The sequence below is a fragment of the Cottoperca gobio genome, chromosome 8 (genome assembly GCF_900634415.1).
Source record: "Cottoperca gobio chromosome 8, fCotGob3.1, whole genome shotgun sequence".
In the NCBI taxonomy this organism is placed as follows: Eukaryota; Metazoa; Chordata; class Actinopteri; order Perciformes; family Bovichtidae; genus Cottoperca; species Cottoperca gobio.
The window spans coordinates 5,026,579-5,050,076 of NC_041362.1; the positions used below are offsets into that span (position 1 = coordinate 5,026,579).

A 23,498-nucleotide genomic window follows, 5' to 3' on the forward strand; every position below is an offset into this window, starting at 1 on the left:
TCAAATATAGCTCTATCAAAAGCTTCTCCAGCACCCAGGCTGTTCAAACTCCTCCCAACTCACCCTCTCAAGCTGAATTCATGAAATTGCAAAGTATAGATACAGCTCTTTTAATTCAACCAGAGATTGCTGAGTGGTTTCTCACAAACAAAAACGTCTCTATCTGGACTTAAAGATCCCTCACAACCACCACTTATTCTCTGAATGTAAAGGTTTCCCGGCTTGTATCTCTCTGATAGCTCTGTGGCAGACCTGCAGACCACAGAGCACGAGGCAGCTATCCCCCACGGCACGCTAATAGCTTGTTGGACCTCACCATCACGGAGAGGAGATTCAATATGGCTTCTTAGTGGTCTCTTATTTTTATTCAAATGAGACATTATTGGAAATACAGGAGCAAAGCCTTGTGCATTCAAATGACTGATTTCTTTCTCTAAGCCTCTCACCTTTATCCTCCTTTTCTCTCACACATTTAAATCTAAAGATCAAATTACCATAAAACAATTGCCTAAATTCTTAGACAAAAAAAAGTATAAATAAAAATATGTGTGAGAGGCAGACAATTGTTAAAACCGCTTATTTAAGACGGTTTTGGCACGTTGAATCTTCTGTTTAGAAGCTAACAAAAGTTTGATATAATTGTGTTTGTTTGTCTTGGTGTGTTATTATAAACCGTCTCCACTTCCTCAAAAGCAAACTTCTAGATAAGCAAGTTGTTCCCAGACAACAGATGCAGCTGTCTCCTATCAAAAAAATTATTTCAGCGGCCTCTCCAAAATTTGACACAGTTATAGAGAGAAAAACCCAATCAAACTTTGCCGTGAGAAATGTTCTCTGGTGGGGATAACAAATTGGCACTGAGTTTAAAATAAGAATTAATTTGCATACAATGATCCAAACGGAGTGAGTGAGTGTGTGTGTGTGTGTGTGTGTGTGTGTGTCGGGATTGTGAAAGCCCTACTGTTCCAAAAATGAAGCCAATTAAAGGGAAGAGAGAGAAAAGGAGCTGTCTGGAATAAGCACCAAAGCCTTCAACTCTCCTGCTGCACCACACAGTGTAACGTGTGCCATCGAGTGCACATTACTGGCACATCGCTGTGCCTGAGCCTTAATGGTAACTGCCTGAAAGTTTTGTTGCCCTTGGCGACATTGTTTCTTTACCTTGCTGGTTTTCAAGAAATAATGTTCCCTGTGGCGTGAGAGAGCAGAGACACATGTGTGAAAGGAGTTTGAGAAAATCCCACTGGCCAACAGTTGAGGTTGATAAAGTCTCACTATTACTCATTATGCTTCTAAAGCAGGGGGGGGGGGGAACCTTTTTCCAATCAAGGGCCATTTGATTTTTTACAACATCCTTCGAGGGCCGTACTAATTATTGAACTTATAACCTCTGCAATTTATTTTAAGATGCAGCCCATTCATTTCACCTTTCTTTTATGCTGTGCAAACAGTCTGTTCTTGGTGTGGTGGTCTACCTCTCTATCTGTCCATGTGTTTATGTTACGCTCTGCAGAGAGCTGCTTGTTGGGCCAAACTCCGCCGAAGAGCGTTAACTTTATCCAAACGCACTCGTCCTCTCAGCTCGTGCAGTTTTGCATGTTTCGTGCAGTAATGACGGTCGAGATTATTTATTTTTCACACGTCCGCACAAACTAGGCACACTGGCCTTTTACTCCCTCAAAGAAATAATCGTTCGTCTATTTCTCCTGGAAAGTGCGACATTCCGCATCCACCTTTCTCTTGTTTTACACTCGCCACGCTGCGTTCGCTGGTGTCAATGACAGTCTCGTTTAATATTGAAGTTTTTTTACATGACGTGACCACGTGATGACACGTTCCACTCGCGTTGTGTTCAAGGACCCTGACCTTGGTCAGTCGCCTGATTTATTCTATTGCCATCTAGATTTTTTATTTTTTATTTTCTAGTGGATTTTTTTGCGTGCGTTTATGAAATACCTCGAGGGCCGGATCAAATGGCCGGAGGTTCCCCACCCCTGTTCTAAATCAATTGATTATTTATGTTTTCACTAACTTTTATTCATCATAAATGTGGATTATATTGAAACTATATGGCTTCCATATCATATGTTATAGTATGCTATAATTAATTACTTTGAATAAAACCCGAGTGAGGCTCTTTAATCATGAAGCAGTGCTCCCACTTAAGTTGACAAGTTGGTATATAGCCTTAAAAGGGTCAGTGAGCCCCAAATTACAAAAAAAAGATTTATATTTAGAATATTTTCTCCTTTACCTCATGAAATCTAGTCATTCATTCGGTTTCAGACATCGTGTCCTCTTGCCAGAAGAATGAAATAGAGGTGAATGATATTCACGAGTCAAACATTTTGGACTGTTTTAAAACTTAGAAACCGGTCTGAATATACTCGAGTCAAGGCAAGACTTTAACACCGTTATGATTTATAGTTAAGCTTCAGATTTAATTTGTTGTATCCTGCATTAATTATGTTCCCACGCGGTGTCTGTGTTCACAATCATGCATGTATGTACTGATACAGATCTGGAGTCGCATCCGATATAACATTATTCCGCCGTGTCTCATTGCTGAATAGTCTACCGCTGTGCACTTGCTTTGTTTACCTGCAATGAGTCCCACGGAGAAGAGATTGCAGTAAACAGAAGCTCTGCTGCGTAATGGCTTTGTTAGATGTGTGTGACTGAAAAAGGGAATAGTACTGAGTCTTTCTTAATGTGTTTGTACCTGTTTCGAATGTTATCAGCCTATTGAATGGCTGTCACCAGCTGTTATCACGAGCATTGGAAAGGTTCAGACGGGGAAAACTGCACCACTGTTGTGAAAATGAAACTTAACTTTGTAGTTTTAAACACATGGTTAACATTGTGAATTAAAACAAAACAACTTGTTTTAGGTTAGGTCTTAGAGATCGGGTGAGAAGCTCAGCCATGCCGTGAGAGACTCTGAGTAGAGCCGCTGCTCCTTTACGTTGAAAAGAGCCAGTTGAGGTGGTTCATCTAGTAAGGAGCCACCTGGCGCCTCTCTAGGGAGGTGTTCCAGGTGCGTCCAGCTGGGAGGAGACCGCGGGGAAGACCCAGGACTCGGTGGAGAGATTATATCTCCTCACTGGCCTGGGAACGCCTCAGGATCCCCCAGTCGGAGCTGGAGGATGTGGCTCGGAGAAGGGAAGATTGGGGTTCCTTACTGGAGCTGCTGCCCCCGCGACCCGACCCTGGATAAGCGGTAGACGATGGATGGATGGAAAAGATAATGTTTTGCGGTGTTTGTTACGTAGCCTAACTTATAATAAGTTAACATGTTGAGTCTTGGTTTCACACACGACCGAATACAACAATAGAAAATACAAACTGACCAGCGATGGCAATGTGGTGTACCCCCGCCAACACAGAAGTGTAAACGCAGCTTAAGCCTTGTCCAACACTCTCCATCTCGCCCCATAAAACAGAATTATTATGATGCAACACGTGATCAGAGCTGTTCGCACAGACACTAGATCTGGATCACAATCCTCGTTACTCTAGATATTACACATTGTGCACTGCTTCACTGGGGAATATTTCTGCGGTGAAGCTCTTAGCAGCAAAGTGGTGTCGTTATGGAAAGATACATCGTTGAAATTTGAATGAACCAACCCTTTACGTGTTTTTATGTCCTTGACAACATTCCCAGCGTGCACCCCGATGCCTTCCTTGTGACCTCTAACTCGATAATCAAATGCAGGAAACAGATAAGAACCCATCTCTTTATGATCCCGCTAATCCCCCTGGACTTTTAAACACTTTCCATGGATTCTAATTTAGATAAAATCACAAAGACACCATCTCATCTGAATTTCATGAGTGTGTGTGTCTCTCTCTCTCTCTCTCTCTCTCTCTCTCTCTCTCTCTCTCTCTCTCTCTCTCTCTCTCTCTCTCTCTCTCTGTCTCTCTCTCTCTCTCTCTCTCTCTCTCTCTATATATTACACTGGGATATTTTCAAAGGTAGTCAAAACATAGAAACTCAGTTCTATAATCTTCAAACAGCTGGACAAGCTAACATTTAACACAACTTAATATAAAATCTTGAATTTAAAGGAATGGAATGGGGCTGCCAAAAAACCTCTCATGTGGCTGTTTAATTTACATAAATGCAGGAAATATGACGCATTATGTATCTGACTAGCCATCCAATAAATTGAACTCTAAGACTGCAGTCTCCGTCTGCTCTGATGTTGGTTACAGACTTGATACGCTCTTCACACACAAGGAATGAGATGACGCTACATACAGAGAAATAAGATGTTTTTCTTCACCTTTGTTTTACCGAGTCTCACGATATAGTTAGGCCTAATCCACAAAGTCAAAATCAGCCATGACGTTTAAAATATTCTAGATACCACTAAGCTTTCTGTACTTCAACATAACAAACTCTCTGAATTTCTCTGTAGAGTCCTTTCTATAATGTTGTCAGACAATTATAATTACAACCTGAGCCTGTCAGAAAAACAAGCATTTTAGTGGACGTACACTGACGCCTGGAAAGATTACGTTCAGCCTGTTTTGCAGCTGTAGGTCTCTCGCTGAATACTGGACCAATTAAATATAATTGTCCCTATTAGTCTACTTATACAAAAAAACATGGGGAAATTGGTTCCAGGTTGAAAAATACTGAAGTTTCTCTTTGAGTAGTGTGACAGACACTTTCCACCATTCGTAGGATATACTGGGAATGCTGTAGCCTAACTAGTAGAGCGGCTGTGTGCCTCCAGAGTCATTCCTTCACTGTGCAATTTCCTTTTGAAATGATAACGGTGACAGAGGACAGATAGAGAGGACGGCCTATCACAAGTTCCCAAAGTAGACTTGTTTTCTACTACAGTGCTTTGGCATTACTGATGATATAATAAATCTGCTTTTAAGTTGAGCTCTCCCAAGCTTAAAATTCTCCGCGGTGTTGCTCGTCTTTAAAGCAGGTTTAGCGTTAAAGCTCTGTATCAACAGGAAAAATAAAGATTATCCAAATCCTTTGCAGAGGCAAATAATGATATGTAAACCAGGAAATACAGCATGTTCGTGTGCCGTTGTTAATCATGCTCAGTTTGTGTGTGTATGCAGACTTACCAAGGGCAGGCTCAGCGCAGTCTTTATACTGCTCAGGCGTACAGTAGGAAGCATCACCTAGGAACAGTTGGAATGAGGAGGAACGCAGTCAGTGTTTACAACATTGGGTTCTTGAAGAGAGCTGCATGCATCTAGAAACACAGCACGTTTTCCCTGCCAGACACATAATCCCAGGTTTGTTTTCAATGCCAACTCCTAATCCCGTATTGATTTGTCCTATCAATGCAGTTTAATCTCACATAAAATACTGTTGATGAATTTATAGTCAATACATGTCTAAATGTGTCTATTTTTTTAGTTTTGCGTGCGTGCTGAAGTCAGACCAGCGGTGCTTACCAGGCATGTGCACCATCCTGCAGTTGCAGTTTTCTACAATGTAGCGCGTTTCACAGTCAATCCTGCAGGCAGTTACACTGTAGACCTGGAAAAAGCCCGACTCCAGAGCCTTCGACTCGCACTCTCCCCACGGGGGAGGCAGGTAGGTCAGCTGCAGGGGAGAAAGAAGGTGTGGCGGTTAGTTAGGGGAGGGTACCAGAGTTTCTGCAGGGTTTACAAAAATGATTTAAAGACCTTTTTAACACCACATAGAATGCAATTTAATACCTTTTTCCACAGTCATTCCAGACAAACCAGTGACAATAGGCTTTCCAAGCTGTACAGTACATAACAATGATTCTTAGTAATATAATGAATAATTATCAGGATCAGGAACAAGATACGTGGCAACTAAATCTATGGATGGATTAACCAATTAACAATTAATTTCAGTTAATCCAAGGTTTTGCTGACGTTTGCCCATTATGGCACGATGAGCTTCCTTAGCTACTGTGGTTAGCAGTAGCACTGTGCTTGCTATAGGTCTGATGGTGCTGACTGAAACTCCCCCCAAAAGAGGATTAAACAGCCTGCTGAACGCACAAGATGTATACATCTCAAACAATGTACGGCAAGCAAGAGAGACGTTTTAAATTATCTATATATGGGAACAGAATTCAATACTTTTAAAGCCTTTTTCCTAACCACACACATATACAGAGAAAATGCATGTATAATGTGGACACATCCCAACAGCATCTCTCCCAAATGTGTTGCCGATTCCTTGAAACCCAGCCAACAGAGAAGCAGAAGAGCCTCTCAACAAACCAGGCAATGCGGAAAACAATTCAACAGATAGCCAGACTCTGTCAGAAAAAAAATCCCACAACACCCGGCGATGGGAGCACAAAAACTCCAAATGTTCTCCTCCTGCTTCTGTGGCTCAGAGGGCTGGGACAGCAGATGAAGAACGAGGGACACCGGGCAGAGCAGTGTGGAGGCCCATCTGCTCCAAAACACAGGCAGCGTGCTCTCGCCGTGCACTCGTTATCCATCACCCACCACACTCTGCTCCCCAGTTCCCTTCATTGTCATCACAATGCATCCCAACTGAGGCCTCTTCCTCTGCCAACAGCCCTTTTTTTGGATGAGGCAAAACACAACATCCTGCCAGGTGAAGTTTGGCCGCAGTTTGCTTGTTAGTACTGACAAGAATTTGAAACCCTGCCCTCCCTTTCAGTCTGTGCTTCTGTGGAGTTTAATGCTTAAGATCTTAATGCTCTTCGGATCACTTCACCAACACTTAGGGAAATAAATTCAAACACAATCCAAATCGCAATCTCGCATGCTGAATATTTCAGTGTTCAAAAGCCATTTTTGGGCACTGCTACAATGTCTCCTGTGGTAATTAAACACGCCCTCCCCGAAGCCGGAAGCAAGCACTAGCAATGAATACCGACATCCAGATGCTTTTAATTTCTTAAGGGACTTAAGAAAGGTGCTTCTCAGCAAATCCTTGACCTTTAAAGCCACCTTCACACCTCAGGTAATCTTCACTTCTGGCCTAATTAGAGTCAGCTGTGGCTGATTGGAGACGTGATTATTTATCTATAATCAGCTAATCCAAAGAGTTTAAACCTGTTGACCTGATTATGGTTGATATAATAAGAGACAAGGCCAGTGATATTAATCAGTGTTACACTCCCCTGTTGTACCGGAGCAATGCTTTCATTAGGCTTTACAAGTTTGTTAGCAGGGGACGTCGTTAAAAAAGTTGGATTTGAGAACAGGGCGGGTTTTTAATAAGGTCATTGAATTAGCGCTGGTTGGGTGAGCTGAAATGGAAACTGAAGAGCGCTGGTTTGAGCTGAACCTCAATATCAAACCGGTTGTGTCTAAGCAAGACACAATTAAAAAAAATAAAAGCCCTCTGCAGAACTAAACTAATATACAAAGACTCTGAGGTTGAATCAAAAGGCAGCACATGAATAGTGGCATAATGGAGACGTTTTTATCCCTGGAAAGAAAGGCTCTCTCATTCAAGGGAACACGGAAGGGTACTTTTCTATGTCTGGAGAGCTTAAATATAAAATGGTCTGTCTGTTTGTGAAGATTAATTCAAAGCCTAACTATAGGCTGTGTACGTTGTGCCTTTAGCTTGATTGAGCTGCTTTGATCCAGGACCCAACATTATTAGCCAAAATTAGCTCCTTTAAACTCTTTGTCAAAGTCATTTTCACAGGCAGACTGATTGGTATCCATTGCAAAGATCCACAAATGTCTTTATAAACAGGATCCACAAGGCCTCTTACCAAATCTCTGACCTAGATACTGAATCTTCATTATAAGAGTTGTTTTTGGACATAGTTGATAGTGCCCTCCAGGTTTCAGAAGAACAAGAAGCTTGAAAGACAGGTGGGGACATCGTGCAGCAGGAGGGATTTCTTCCCAGACTTCTAATACAAAGTGCAGTTCTGCATTAATTAGCTGAAGCTAAATGTGCTGTGTTCCCCACTGTGTGGGCTTGTGGAGCGGGGCAGTGTTTTCGCAAAAGACAGGCAGAGGAGGGACTGCCTTCACCCCTGCCATCACATAACTGTGCTGACAGATGAACAGAGAAAGAAACCCTGGAGCCGCAGTACCCAGGAGGACTAAAGCTCCCTGGATAGATCTCATCCTCTTCTCCTTCCTGCCTAACACTGAGGGGACTTGCGGCATCGCAGCACTTCACCGATCGGTAGTGAGGCGAGCATTCGACTGGATTTTAAGCCACTCACAAATTCAGTATCTTTGTATTCATATTGAGAACCCAGGATACGTGTATACTTACAACATATTTATACGCACTGTAAAGCTGATTTTACCTTTATCGATAAGCATGGTCTGAAGTCTTTGTCATGCACATGCGTACTTGTAAAACATATTTTTAGAAACCTAATTTTCATGATCAAGAAATCAGATTTCTGCAGGAGAAAACGAGCTGGGAAAACAAAGTTTCTCTATTCCCCTACCCCGGTTATGGATGGACATTCAGTAATATTTCACTCACATTTGCCAGGTGGCCAGAAACACGACATGTTGCCCCCTATCTGCTGTACTGTTTGCTAACAAATGTCCCATATCAATTTAAAAGAGGTTAATATGTCAGTGTTGTGTTCACAGCTTGCTTGCGCTTGCCCCCTAAGTGTCCAAGGTTTACTTGTATCTGAACAGACAGCCCGGTTGCCAAAGAAACAGAAAGTGCATTGATATGCCAGAGAGGGAGGCCATTTTAAAAATGAGAAGACAAGGACAGAACTCTGTCTGCTAAGAGTAGGGCAATCTTACAAAACTCTCGCTGTTGAGCCAGACAAAAGCTTAACTTTCAAACAGAAAAAGGTTGAAAATATGAGTCAGAAAGAAAAACAAAGACGGTTACAGACTAGAACTAATAACGCTGGTAAAATGGATTCTTAACTGACACGGTTGAGCGCAGTGACAGAGACACATAGAAACATCTTCACTTTGTCAACTTGTTCGACTCGAACCGATAGGATGGAGAAGAGTGAAGGAGAAAAACAACCTTGTGAGGTAGGAGCATCTGGTGACAGAGAAAAGGCTATTTCCATTAAAGCACTCGGGCTGTGTGTATCTGTTAGACCTGCAGCCTTTAATATCAGCCGTATGTGAAGGGACAAAGCTTCAGGATGATGGAGTGGTGCTGAGTTTGAGTGTAGCACCTCTCCACCAACAAGGTCAACTCTACTGACAGTGGGGGAAGATCTCATTTGTCAGTCAACAATCCCCAAGAGACCACAGAGGGCCACTTCAGCGCCCAGAGGGTGATGGGACACACACACACATGCATGCACACAATGCTTGTTATGGCAAGTCATTTATCACAGAGGGATTTTAATCTCTGAGCAATAAACTGAACATGTGGATTAGAAGTGAGCACAATTAAAAGCTATTAACTGTGTAGAAGTGGAAGTCAGGGACACCTACCCTCTGCTCCTGTGTGGCTACAAAAGTCTGGAAGCCGGGGGCCACGCCAAAGCCCAGCTCGTGAACGAACGGGGGCTCCGCCTGGCTGTGGATCTGCACCCGCACACCTGCTTCGAACGCTGTATCCTCTGGAAAGGAAGACAGATGGGAAGACCCAGCTGGAGGATTTATTCAGTCACGAAACAAACAGAAATGTGCAGAAAAAAATTAAATGTCTCCAGCTTTTAGACTGGTTCAGATAAACTACTCAGGGAATAAAGGAGCAAAGAGAGTTGTCTACACTCAACAGATGCCACTGCAGAGAGGTAAAAACTGAATTTCCTGTTTGAAACATTCAGCGAATTTGGCTCTTTGGACCCGAAGCCGGAATGTTTTAAGACTCTTTAAACTCTCAGAGACGTGCTCGCCCATTTGTCTTGACATCAAACACAGGTAGGAAGAAGAAGGCTCGGTGCTGACTCCATAGATGAAAGGACCTTTATCCTGCCATTCAGAGCACTCATATGCACACGCACACGCGCACACGCACACGCACACACACACGCACACACACACACACACACACACACACAGTCATGGGCAAGGACGAAGAGAGCCATAACATTTATGGGAAAAGAGAGAGCGGTCTTTGTAAAAATCGATAATGTTCTCTCCACACGTCCTAACTTTCAGTGGTGAGCTCCCAGACATTCAATCAAGGCTTTCCACTGCGAGACGATCAGCCAGACACCTCGAGGTGCTTTGCAACCAAACAAGCATCGGAGCCTTTCAGCACGGCCAGCCTCACAAATCCACAGACAACACCCACGCACACAAAGAGCAGTATCACCGTACTCTGATACAACCATCAATCAAACATCCGCAGTGACCGATACGGCGACAGCTTGGATGCGTTCACATTAAAGGATAGATGAAGGGATCAAGTAATAAACAGTAATAAACATATTCTGTTTGAGAGAGATAATCGGAGTCTGTTTGTGTACGTGCGCGTCAGAAATATAGAAAGGTGTACGCTGATGACAGACTGCTGATTCTGCATTCATGTGTTAAATCACCGTTGTGTCCTTTCGTAAGCAGCGTCCGCTCCGTCCTGTCAAATGTATCGTATCCCGTGTAATGAAGGTCTCGTACTTGTGTGTGGCTGATGAGTTTTATGTCCTTTCTGTCTCTTTCCACTCTGTCCAGGACTTTAACTTGTCCTTTATAATGTGCTCGATGTCCTACATCCTAGATTACGGATTATGGACAGAATAGACAGAACTTTATAATTAACATATAGTATCCCGTGATTGTCAAAGCAGACAGTAATAGGATCGTAAATTACATTTTTAGCAGTGAAGACGAGCGGGGAAAACCACTAAACACGTTCCTTATTCTAACATATGTAATATCCATTTAGTCCATCTTGTATTGTATAAATAGTCTTTCCATCTCATGAATCTCTTTGATGATTTCAAGCCAGTTATCTACCGTCAGTGGATCAGCCTGTAACCATTTACGAATGATTGCTTTTTTGTTCTACTATAAATATTTTTAATGAGGTATCTGTCACTTCCTGTTATTCCTTTTGGCAGATCACCCAAAGAAAGTGAAGCACAAACAAAGTTTTTGATTTAATCTGCATCACTTAATGTACAGAAAGGAGAAAACAACTGCAGCACAAGACTTCTCCAAAAGTATGTGGACACGTGCAAAATGTTGCTGAACATAACAAATAACAGCCTCCACTCTTCTGGTTTCAGACTTTCCACACGATGTTTGAACCTGGCTGAAGGGATTTGCTCCCATTAAGCCAAAAGAGCACCAGTGAGGTCGGCACTAATATCGGGCGATGAGGCTCCGTTTCCTGGTTTGTACGGTAGCCTCTGACTCTGTGTGAATGACATGTGCTGTAAAGCACTTTGAGTGATCGTAAAGATTGGAAAAGCGCTATATAAAAGCAGTCCATTTATGATTAAACTGGTCATTTCTTTATGGCCTGGACCATCGTCCCGTCAAAACAGGAAGAAGCCCTCGCAAAGCGCACCACTAAGGGTCTCCACCAAACCAAGAAAGGACAAAGTTGCCCTTCATTTGTCATTTGCTGCCTTAATCCCATCATTTGATCAGAATGTAATGTGTTAATGTTGCATGTACAAGGAAAATACATATCAAACTATATGTCTTTATAATAGTTGTTGGACAAATGCTCCATTAGCAGGCATAGCATTTGACATAATTAGCCATTGTTGTCCATAAAACACATAAAAGAGCCACACTCCTTCATTACAATAAACATGAATCAGTGTAAACAAGGAACTGCATCCCCGAGCAGCCTGCACAGTGACGTCTGCACATGGACATATAGGCACTAACTACATTAGCTGCTCATTGTGATAAAGGGATACGTCACCCAGCGAGTTTATAATGCTATTTGTACAACAATGGAGGTCAATAGCAACGAGGTAAAAACTATCAGGCTGCAACGGCATATACAATAACTTAGTAGCATAATTGATATGCATTGCTGGTTTTGCTCTTTGTTGTGTTGATTATGATAAAAAAAATAACAACTTTGTGTCTCGGCAGCCGTCCCATAAGAAGTCATATTGTGTAGTTACATTGCTTTGTTGCTCTCGGTAAACACTCAGCGGCACTAATATGGTGCCGGGTTTCAACTAACAGGGAAGAATCCTGTCGCACAAGAATATCTGTTAATGATCTTTAATCTTCTTTGTTCAGCTGTCGTGTGTCGAGCATCTGTCGACCAAACACGAACATCCACTATGCTAATATATTGGACCTGATGTCAGACCTTTGCTGGGTCGAATTTGAAACAGACTGAAGCATTGTGTCAATGAAGTTGGCAATCGACATGGATTTAGAAAATGTCCAGTGTTGGTGTTTCCTCTCTGTCTGGGTCGACCACATTTTGGAGCCTTGAATCCGCTTTAGACCGGTTCTGACTGAGATCTATTCTGGATTGGGCTTCATTCTTTGAAATAGACTTTATGTCACTAGGTTTTGTTTGTGGGTCGAGACACACGAGGCACCGGATATTTAAAAGAAATGAAACCAATGGGTGAAACATCCACTGGGACTGTAAACAAGCTTTTGGTCTATGACATGTCAGAAACTACCAATCACACTTTCCTAAAGCCAAAAGGAAATGTTTTCAAATGTCTTGTTTTGTCTGACAATAAGTGAAAAGAAAACCAGAGATATTCTGAAAAGCAGCAAATCTTGATAAGAAGCTTGAGAATGTGACTCCATCGTCTATTTATAGACTATTTTCATGGACTTGTTTACGCTCTAACACTGCATTGCATTAGCTCCTTACACTGGAATCAGATGTGAACGTGCTCCGTGTACAGAGCAATGTGTAATGATACCAATCATACACGGGTCTTATCCTATGGATACATCTTGTGTGGTAGACAATGATCTCTTCCTGAGAGAGAACATTTCAAATATATATTTGCACACTGAAGCTGTCTACGTGGAGAAAAAAATAGAAAGTGTGTGTGTGTGTGTGTGTGTGTGTGTGTGTGTGTGTGTGTGTGTGTGTGTGATCCCAACAAACAGGGAACGCAGTGTTTGTTTGTGCTCCAGTCCGTTCAGCTTTCCGTATCCAAAGATAATCAAGAGGCTTGTGGATATGGATGTTTGTTATTTCTGACCTTGAGCTTCAGCTGATTCAAAGATAGCTCCGTAGATTTCGTAGAAGTTGCTACGTATTTCATCACACTCATTTGACATGTGACTCAACAAAGTAAGAGCCCAGGACTAAATGATGATGCTATCTGCTGCTGTTACAGTCAGAACTTAAGATCTCACTGATTATTTATGATATGAATACATTCAGGTGGTGTTCTGATTTCAGCTCCGCTCTCCTTCAGCTGTGGGAATACATGAGAGGGGAGAGGATCGACTGGGAAATGTCGTTTGTTTTCATATAAAATCTTATCCGGTATCACTTCCTGGTGCTTGCAAGGGGAAGAGTGAACGTACAGGCGTGTTAATAAAGACTCCTCTGTGCCTTCCTCTTCTTCACCCGCCTGCCGTACAACAGGCAACTGCAGGCATGTTTGTGAGGAACATCTCTCCTCCTTCTACGTCACGTGTCACGCTTGGTCTATATTATGTGTTCACAAACCTTCAGTGTATACATTGTCCAACTTTATTTTATCCATCCTACTTGTAAAAAACAAATATAAACCAATTCCAGTGTAAGTGAGGCTGCAGCAGAGAAACGTTCACGTCGTGCCGAGCTAAGCTGTTTGCAATGTTATTATTATAATTTACTTTCTGCAGCTGCACATGTCACAACTTATAACTACACTATACATAAAATAGAACGTCCTCTAAACAAGAGGAGCAAATGAGCCTTACGGAGGCAGCTTGTGATACTGCAGTTGAAGTTCACAAACACCAGCAGTAATTAAAGATTTCAGAATACTGCTTAAAGATTCAACAGTAATCTCTCTTTGCCATTTGTCCTCCCTCCCTGCCCAATGTAGGAAACTGTCTGCTGCACTAAAAGAAACAAAAGCATCGTTCGGACACGGCGAACAGACGGGGACATCACACTGACCAAACACCTCAGAGGGAAGTGACACAAATAGAAAAGATAAAAGGATCAAGGACTTTCCTCTTACAACTTTGCACTTGGTTTAACCTGTTGTTGAACAAATATCCTGCTGCTCCTTTTAGACGCTTCTCAGAGTGCTTCTTCGCCATCGCTTTGATTATTATTGATAGGAGAACAACACTGCACTCAAATGCTTGTCGGGCTTTACTCGCACAAAATGGGAGCCGGGATATTAGATGATGGATGGCACTTTGACGGGAAACAGAAAACAGAAGGAGGAAATAAAACTCAAGACTGATGATGAGAAACAAAGCAAAGAGAGCAAACGGGATGTAACATGCCTCTTTCTAATTCCTCCTCTAAGACAGGAGATACAAATCAATAAATCAATAATTATTTGCATATCTCTCACATTCTGCATCTCTCCATCAACCGTGCAGTTAAAAATAGACATAGTGGGTGAGCATAATGTCACTGGTTGCTTGGGAACTCTGAAAGGTTTTCAAGTTTCCGGCAATTTGATCTTACACAAAACTCTGTGATGTGTATGATTTATAAAAAAAAAGAAGATGCTAGCGTCTGATATAAGGAGAAATGGAAGTTGAATGTCATCCCAGTGTCACCGGCTGCGATGCGTTTGAAGGGCTTTTCTCCGCACTGCAAACATTTTGTAGCTCTGCCGCTGTCTGGAAACGCGGTGGGCGAGTGTGTAAACAGCCTCCTTTGATCAACACTGAAGCTTCAGACGACGAGCAGCAGGAGTTCAGCGGAAAAGTTTCACAGATTTTCACGTTCACAGATACAAAGAAATATGTTTATTTCCTAATATAATGGTGCATGTGGTGATGCTATTCTACGCGTTTCGGAAATGATCACAAAAACAAGAGGCTTGTCAACATGTTTTCCCAGAGATGCAGCAGAGCGTGTGGCTAACCTTTCTCACTCGGCTCCATGTCGGCTGGCAGGACAAACTCAGGGAAGAAAACCCTAACTTGAGTTTTAAACACTTTGATTGATCTCCCTGTGTCGTCAGTATAATTATTTAGGCTCTAAATAGGGAAAATACTTTCCAGACAGAAATAACACATTCAATCCATTTATTATTTCCATCGCTGAGCAGTTCGCTCTGCAACACAGTGAGGAGAAAGCTGGGTATCCAGGCAACAGGCATCTGCTTTTCTCTCACTACTCAAACTTATGTCAGTCCTGTTCATTTTGAAACATATTGTTTTAAGAAATGTCCATCATGATGAAGTGAGGAGGAGTATCATGGCTGGCCTGCAGCTCCCTGAACAGAGTGGTGTGCTAATAGAAGCCCAGAGAGTGACTGCCGGCCTCTGGGTGATGGACAATACGAAACCTGTGGGAGAGGAGGAGGTGTGGTGATTGGATGGGGGGCAGAAAGGTAATTGATGGGAGGAGATGTGAGAAGAGTCCCTGTGCAGTGTGTTCCCATCACGTCTGCACGGCGTAGGGACCTGGCTCACTTGAGGAGACACTGCGCTCCCTGCTGAGGCTGACTCAGCTCATGTGGGCTAATTAAACCACACGGGGATAAACAAGGGCACTGCAAACTGCAGCCTGCTGCGAGCCGGAGCTCCACATGCTGTCAGGGCGGTGGCTGGAGTACAGTCTGTTCAAACAGAAATTAAACCGAGAGGAGTTCAGGACAGGGGGCTGAGGGGCCTGCTGTCCATAGGAGAACATGAGGACGATTGATAGGATGCTGACTTTTTGATGATAGATCTTCTTTAAGTTGAGCCCAGAGTAAATAATGTCCATCTGCAGGGCGGCTCGTTGCGCGGCTAGCTGCTCTGGGAACTCCCCTGTCTGCCCTTCCGCTGGTTCAGACGTGAGCCGGACTTTCAATGAGCTTCACTGTGGAATCACTCAGGCAGCAAGCCTCCCTCAAAACACTCAATCTGAGCCACTAACAAGATCTCTAATACGCACATCAGTATGGAGGATAATGTGAAGCTGCACTACTTTGTAGCAAAGATGATGAAAAAGGCTCCAGTGTTTGAATTGAAAGAGTTTTAAATATGCATTATGATCACTGACAAGTCTACGTTCTCTGAGGAAAGATATCATCGCAGCCAGTCAGACCTGGATGTGCAGCGACTGACAATGCATGTAGTTTAAATCTCAGTGAGTGAATACAGCAGCAAGAATAAGCTTGAGGTCATTAGTGTAACAAAACGTAGTTAAAGAGTGGACTTAAAATGAGCCTTTCACTGATAATATGGGCAAATCCTTGCGTATTAGTCTTGGTATAATGCAATACTTTAAAGGAGTAAAACCAGTAGGAACAGCAATAAAAAAAAGAACACTAGAGTACTTAAAATATAAAATAACGATAGTAATAACATGTATAATATTCAAGACAGGGACATTAGATAAAAACGCTGGTGAAAATCACATCTTAAAACACGTCCGGAGCTTTATTTGATTTAGAATTTAATAAACCCTTAAGTGATTTCATCACAAGGACACTGAATCATTTCGATGCTAATTATGGCTAAATCAAATAATGTGAATGAAAAGATGATCGTGGCACAAAGGCTCAGGGACACAGTTGAGACTACGATGTCAATGTATCTGTGTTGTTGCATGCCGATATACTAAAGATAGGAGGGAAGACAGAGAGAAGGCAGACAAGTGAGACGCTGTTTTAGTAAATAAGGTGTTGCAGTCTGAATAAAAAATGTTATGCGATGTTATGAGCTGGAGCTCACAAAGAAGCAAAACAGAGAACCAAAATAGGTTCGGTGGAGTACAAACATTATGCCAGACTGGAGGAAAGCAAATGCTCAACACAAAAAGAGCGGACTCGTCTAGACGCTGTGTAAGGATCCACGCAACAACAAGCGCAGAGGTCAAAGCCACAAATGAGTGGTGGAGGGAACTCAAGAGAAAGGACAGAGGTAGAGAGAGAGAGAGAGAAGGGGATGTGTTGGTACTGACATAAATAAATCACGCCATCATTAACTATGTTTTGAAGCCAAACGAGGCTGTTTTTGTTATCTGTTACCTGGCAACAGTAATCATACGTGTTTTGAAAACACGACCTCATGAGGAAAATATGAAGAAAAAGAGAAGAGAACATTCTCTTTAAACTAACTTCTTCTTGAGCGAAGGAAAACGACGGATGGACGTGTGAAGTTCCGTGTTTTAACTCTAGTCTGTTCAAAGTAAGCAGGACAGGTGAGCTTACCTGTGTCCCCCCACACTGGCAGGTACTCGTCCTGCTGGATGTCCAGCATGATCTCCAGGCCGTTTCCCGTCCCTCCCTTCATGGTGGTTCGGAGCGTCTTCCCCTCCTCCGCAGCGTTGAACATGTAGCACTTCCCATACCTGGTGAACACCTGAGAGGAGACGCAGAGAGAGAACACTGATGAGTGACGACTCATTAACCCTCAAACACACACAGATAGCACTGCAGAAGAGAAGCGTGCTAATTGTACATTGATGGAGCCGATCATCTACCATGCGCGAGACATTTTCTTAGCCAAGCGCATCAATTTAATATCAAGTGTACTTTTTTAACGATGATGAGCAGCAATATGTTTTCTTGCATCATCAGGTTTAAGAGTTTTATGTTACACACATGATAGCACTCCAACAACAAAACATTATCCAGCTGTGTATTCATCCCTTTGTTACTCAACGTGCACTTTGTTTAAAAGCTTATTGCAGTGTTATTACATAGTTCTGGGCTGTCAGGCTCAAAATGCCATCATTTTGCACGTGTATGGCACTTTGTGTAGGAATGTTTTCATGGGAAGAAAGTTATGCCTGTATATCAACGTGTTCTGTAATGTCTGTGAATGATATAAGAGAGGGTGTCAGTGTTACAAGCTTACAAGACCTTAGTGATGTCAAAAGGTTTACGACACACACACATACACACACACTCGCGGCTTGCAGGTGTTATTGTGAATGTGTCTCTGTGAAGGACATGTCCAATGCAGGCTGCCAGAGAGGCACTCTTTTTCATCCTCACATTATCTAGCTTTCTTTCAGCAGGAGGCTTCAGCATTTGAGTTGTGCACAGCTCTTATGAGGTAAAGCAAGCAACCGTGGGAGGCAATACCTATGTACTCACTTAAAAGCAGAACGCACCCAGCCATTACTGGCCCCTACTTCAACAGGGCTTCAGCAAATATTACAGAAACTCTCCCTTCCATGTTTTGTGTGTGTGTGAATGTGTGTGTGTGTGTGTGTGTGTGTGTCAAAGTGACCTATTAGTATGTGGAGAATAATTCCTTCCTCCACTAATTGCTCTCTGTACCAGCACCACCAGCTCACCATCTTTGAGGCATAAAATGATAGACTGAATCTTCTTCCTCTATTAATCACCAGGACAACCATCCACTTCAATCTGTGCGATGACTGATTGAGACGAAGTGACTGATGAGAGTTTAATGGACCAAGACGCCCTCTGGACCCCTGTCAGCAAAATGTTAATGTAAACATCAACGTGATGTTGTCATATGACTTATAGATCCCAACCCATGACACACTGCATGTCCTGACTGTCTGATCACTGTCTCATCGTGTTAACTGTGAGATGAAATACATTTTACAATGCTGGTGAAGCACTGTTGCAATTTAATGAAGAGTTTTACTTCCACCCCATCTACAGGCGGTATAAACATGCATGTTAATGCAAATATGCAACCGCACATGTATGAAGAAAGTGATGCATCGGCTCAACCTGACATCTAAATACTTGGACCAACAAGTTGACTGGTCTCCTAAGTCAGCCTCATCTTGCTATCTCAAACTGTCCAACAAAAAGGAAAGGTCCATACACCACACTGTTTCTCCAAGCTTCTTACAGGATGAGTAACGTCAGCCAAGTTGGCAAGGCTACCGAAAAGTAAACACTTGGCCATTTCCTTCTATCATGTGATTTGCATTTCACAAAACACCCTCAAGTGTATCCCACATCTCTTCAGAGTCTGTTACAAAGTCAGCCGGCTCTACCCAACTCATTTGCATATCGAGATCAGATCACAATTCGGGCAGAAACAAGACGACGAGAACGCTTATCAATTCTAGATGCAATTCTTTCTTGGCTCAGTGTTTTTAAATAATCATGGATCAAGGAAAAACATTTGGTTCAGGAGAAGAAGAAATTAGCAATAATCTCCACTAGGTTTTGTTTTGTTGCTGCGTCTGCCATTCTCGTAGCGTCCTCTTGGATGCGATCTGAGTATTTATAGAGGTTGACGCCAAGAAACGTCACGAACACAGCAAAAAAGGAAAAGTGAAAACACTTGCATACGGACGGGTAGATACAAACACCGCAACAGGATGTTGTTTGATTGTAGAGTCTGTTATGTGAGAATCCCTTCCTGGGAAATGGAGGGAAACCACTGACTGCATCTGGATGTTATGTGGATAATGACATATGGTCACATGCTTTTACACTTCTTAAATTCTGATGTACTGAAACGGACCTGAAATGTACCACGGATGTTTTATTTGTTGACAAAGACAAATAAATGGAAAGGCAAAGTGCGCCGCCAATAGTCGTTTTTCAGTGTTTTAAGATGGATTTTTCATTTCATGCTCTTCCTCGTTGACACTGGCCTTCTCATGGATGGTTTACTGACATGATTGATCGTCGATCTAATGCCATACTGCCACAGAGGTGGTGCGAATCGGTAGAATATGAAGTACCAGATTACACGTTCATTCACCTCTGCAAAAACTGAGGTGCTCCCGACAGATATATATCCGCGCAAAATAAATGACACACTAGGAGCTGCCGGAGCGTAGTGAAGAGGACGGCGGATAAATATTCATGACAATATCATTCCTCGTTTGCAGGTACAAGATGGTGCTCTTTTTTTCTTAACATGCTTCTCAGTGCAGAGAAGAGCGACACCACAGAGGTCCAGCATCCAACACTCATTACTCCTGCCAGTATTCACCATTTTTACCAAACGTATCGGCAATCTCTATCGTCTTTATTCTCTTTAACGGATTAGTTACTTTTATTTGTAGCCGTTCCTTGTAATCCGTTAATCCCCAAGCCTGACCCTCACTAGCTAAATGAAGACTGTAGCATTCAGCGTGATTAGCAAACAGTCATTTGCTACGATGTTATTTCTATACGAGTGCGAGATGAAAGCAATATTCTTTCACTTTTGTCTTTTTTGAGCCATTGGCTTCCAAGTGCGTACTGTCAACATCCACCCCTGCCTTTCTTATATGAAGAATTGCTTTCAGGGGGAAACTCTTTCACTCCTTTTGTCAAGACTGATGATGTTTGACAGACAGGAGCAGGGCCGGGTCAACATCCCATTAGAATTCAGCCTGACACAAATGTCCTCCTTTGCCACTGGATGACAAAGACACTAACAAAACCTTGACAGTGAGGTTCTGTTATTTTGCAAATCCTGGCCCGCTGACCCCGCCTCTGCCCCCCCCCTTCCCTTCTCCCTTCCTTCCTGATCTGCCGCCCCAGGTGGAGCTGTCAGACGGGAGAAGGTAATGAGTTCTCAAACCTGTGCAGAAATGCTGAGGAAACACTGCTCTGCCTGAAAAATGTGTAATGGTAAAAAGACTTATAAATTCTCATTTTACAAGTAGATTGTGTCGGTGAAAAGGCGAATAGATAATATTGACCCTCACTTTCTGCGTTAGGAAGTTTGTCCCAGTTGATAGATAAGAACATTTCCTGTGATAAACAAGGGCATGAAAACCCTCTTGATCAATGCCAGTGAGCCAATAACAGATTTTCATGTTGTGCCGACATAACCTGATATAAGGTGTCACCTCTTCTTTTGTAAAAGCTGCACTGATAAATATTCCACATGTAAACAACCGCTAAACTTTCTGTGTAACGCCAATTGTCTCGCTTGTAATCGCAAACCCGCAAGGAATTATCACTATGGAGCGTTTTAACATCTTTCAGATCATTATTTCGGTGTTACGGCTCGCAGGTTCCCTGTTCTGTTCAGAAAAAGCTCAAAAACCCCCGCTGTGTGCATTTCCTGCCTGGAAGACGGACAAAGCTACTGAACCAGATGTTTTTATTACAGAAGCTGGTGGAGACCAACACAGATTTAAAAGGAGAGTAAATGTTGGATTTGCATTTATCAGGTTGCATGAAATACAACTCTGTGAATGTAAATGTTGCACCATGTCTGCTGGATGTGTAAATAAGCAACTGCTTGCTTATACACATTAGCACCTAATGTGATAATTTATACATTTTGCGTTCACAGCTTTGCTTTAATGTTCATGCATTTTGTCAAAAAGCAAGAACAAGTTTTCAAGTTAAGACTATGAGCTGCTTCCGTTTGTTGTTATTGATACATTTTACATTTTTTTTAATTGAGTCAGAGATCTGTATGAAATGTCAAGAGAAGTCAAACTCAGTAGCTGCCAATATCCCATTAGTTTCCCTTCTATCGAAGCCAAAGGTCTGAAAGCCGAGCAGCAAGTGAGGACACCGCTGCCAATTAAAATGCCTTTTGACCAACGTAACACGTCTCATTAGTATTCACAGCTGCAAGTGTGAATGTCTAGCAGCGCAGAGCTGCAAACATGCCATGACCTCGCATGCTTGCTGTGTAGAGCCTCCCACAGAGTAGAAGTCAAAAGTTACATGGCCATTAGCATTTATTCCCGTCATAATGAAAGGTCAGGTGTTAGAACCAACCACCCACAAACTCCCACCGTTAGAGATGCTCCTGAGTAATGTAAGGAATCGTAAATATATGTGTGCAACACTGTACCCATTAAGTGCAACACTTTAAATAGCTGCATCTCTTTATATCAGACCGTGTCTGAAGTAGTTACGAAGCTCTTCATGTTGAACTCCTACCATTCTGAATCCATCATGCTTTCTTGCATATAATTCTATTTCTTATCACTGCTTTGCAAATGGCTTGCTGACGTGATGCCAGAAACACTGAAGGGATGCTATCTTTTCTTTATTTTATGCTTCCCGTTCCCACTGGCCTTTTCTTTATCTAGTCCGTCCACGTAGCATCCAAGCCATCAAAATACCCTGAAGTGCACCACCATATTTACAAATCCTACTTTCAATGCTACTAACAGGGCTAAAGCCTAATCTACCCCAAGAAAGAGCTCCGCCATATCTGCCACGTTTGCCCCTGTTCAAACATCTTTTTCATTAGTTGATTCTGCGATGCAGGCGGCCAATTTCCTGTGAACAATCGATACATGGACAGACATGATGATGTGCACTTCTGGCATTTGTAATATTACGGCCTGTTTGAGAGCTTCATCTTCAGGTACTGCATGCTGACTTTGCGATTACTTTCTGTCAGTTGTATTGTTCATGCACCGTTATAAAACATAGAGTACAGGAAGAGGCACTGACTCATTTTTTGCTTGATGACACGCCTCTTGTATTTTCCCCCTACAGAATAAGTGGGTAATAAGACACTTCCAGATTCCATTTGTTTTGCTGGCGGGCGGGACATGAAGGGAAAAGCACTGAAGAGTAAATTGAAATGTTAAACACAACAGTCTGCCAACCAGTTTTATCAGTTCTCATGAAGCGCCTTCAAGTTTCAAGGTTAAACCACTTTCGCATGAGCTGTCTATTGTGATCTGCTGTTATTTGTTTGATAAATCAATATCCATTATGGGAGAATTTAGCACGCGTTTTATTATAGAAAGAAAATAAAGCAGACAGAGAGCTTGAGGGTGAGCAGAGAAAGGGAAGAGAGAGGCCTTTTTAATCGTTAAGGCTTACTGAGAGAATAAGAGTGGAGTAAAGTTTATGAAAATGGTCTTTGAGTTGCAAGGTGTGCACTTTCTCCGCTGCTGAGAAGTGGTTGTACTGCTGTGGGGATAAATAATGCAGAGGTCTGCTGCATTAGCAACAGTGTTGGCAATGAGTACAGGAAAAGACGGGTTTAACACACACACACACACACACACACACACACACACACACACACACACACACACACACACACACACACACACACACACACACACACACACACACACACACACACACACAGCCTCACTCATCAGTACGGTTTTATGCATGCCACTACCTGCATGCCAAACTAGCTTCCTGTGCAACTTCAACACCCTCGCACCCCCGAAACATATTTTATGTCAAATTAAACAAATCCTTCCTTTTATGTGACGTGTTTAGAGTTTTATGGACTGTATTCATCATTGCACCCTGATGTACTTTTGCAATGCTAGTCAATATTATTTTATTTTACAGGACAGCACACGAGTAAGGCAGGGCTGCGATAGGACACAAAGGATTGCAGTCACCGCTGGCAGGCTAATATTTATGCTCTCGGACACGGAGGGAAAAGAGATGAGCATAAAAACTACAAAGAGATCAAGAGAGATAAAAATGAGAGGAGGGACATAGAGAAACCGATCGGAAAACAAAAGACAAACACCCTTCTTGAGTGAAAAAGTGTATTAAATCCCTGAGGTGGAACTCTCCCCAGATCATTGTCTTCAGCAGAGACGGAGGTTTGTCGCAGAGACAAAGAGGCTTCCACCTCTACTC

General features: G+C 42.5%; 1 protein-coding gene across 4 annotated transcripts in view; it reads right to left on the bottom strand.

Moving 5' to 3' along the window:
• The window catches only part of asic2 (acid-sensing (proton-gated) ion channel 2), a 227,299-nt gene that overhangs the window by 8,055 nt on the left and 195,746 nt on the right, over window positions 1-23,498 (bottom strand). For all 4 annotated transcript variants that reach the window (XM_029437549.1, XM_029437550.1, XM_029437551.1 and 1 more), the window contains 4 exons: window positions 17,181-17,331; window positions 9,397-9,524; window positions 5,434-5,584; window positions 5,098-5,154 (listed from right to left, as the gene is read on the bottom strand). In XM_029437549.1, the coding sequence (XP_029293409.1) occupies window positions 5,098-5,154; window positions 5,434-5,584; window positions 9,397-9,524; window positions 17,181-17,331 (487 nt within the window). The remainder of the gene's footprint in view (window positions 1-5,097; window positions 5,155-5,433; window positions 5,585-9,396; window positions 9,525-17,180; window positions 17,332-23,498) is intronic.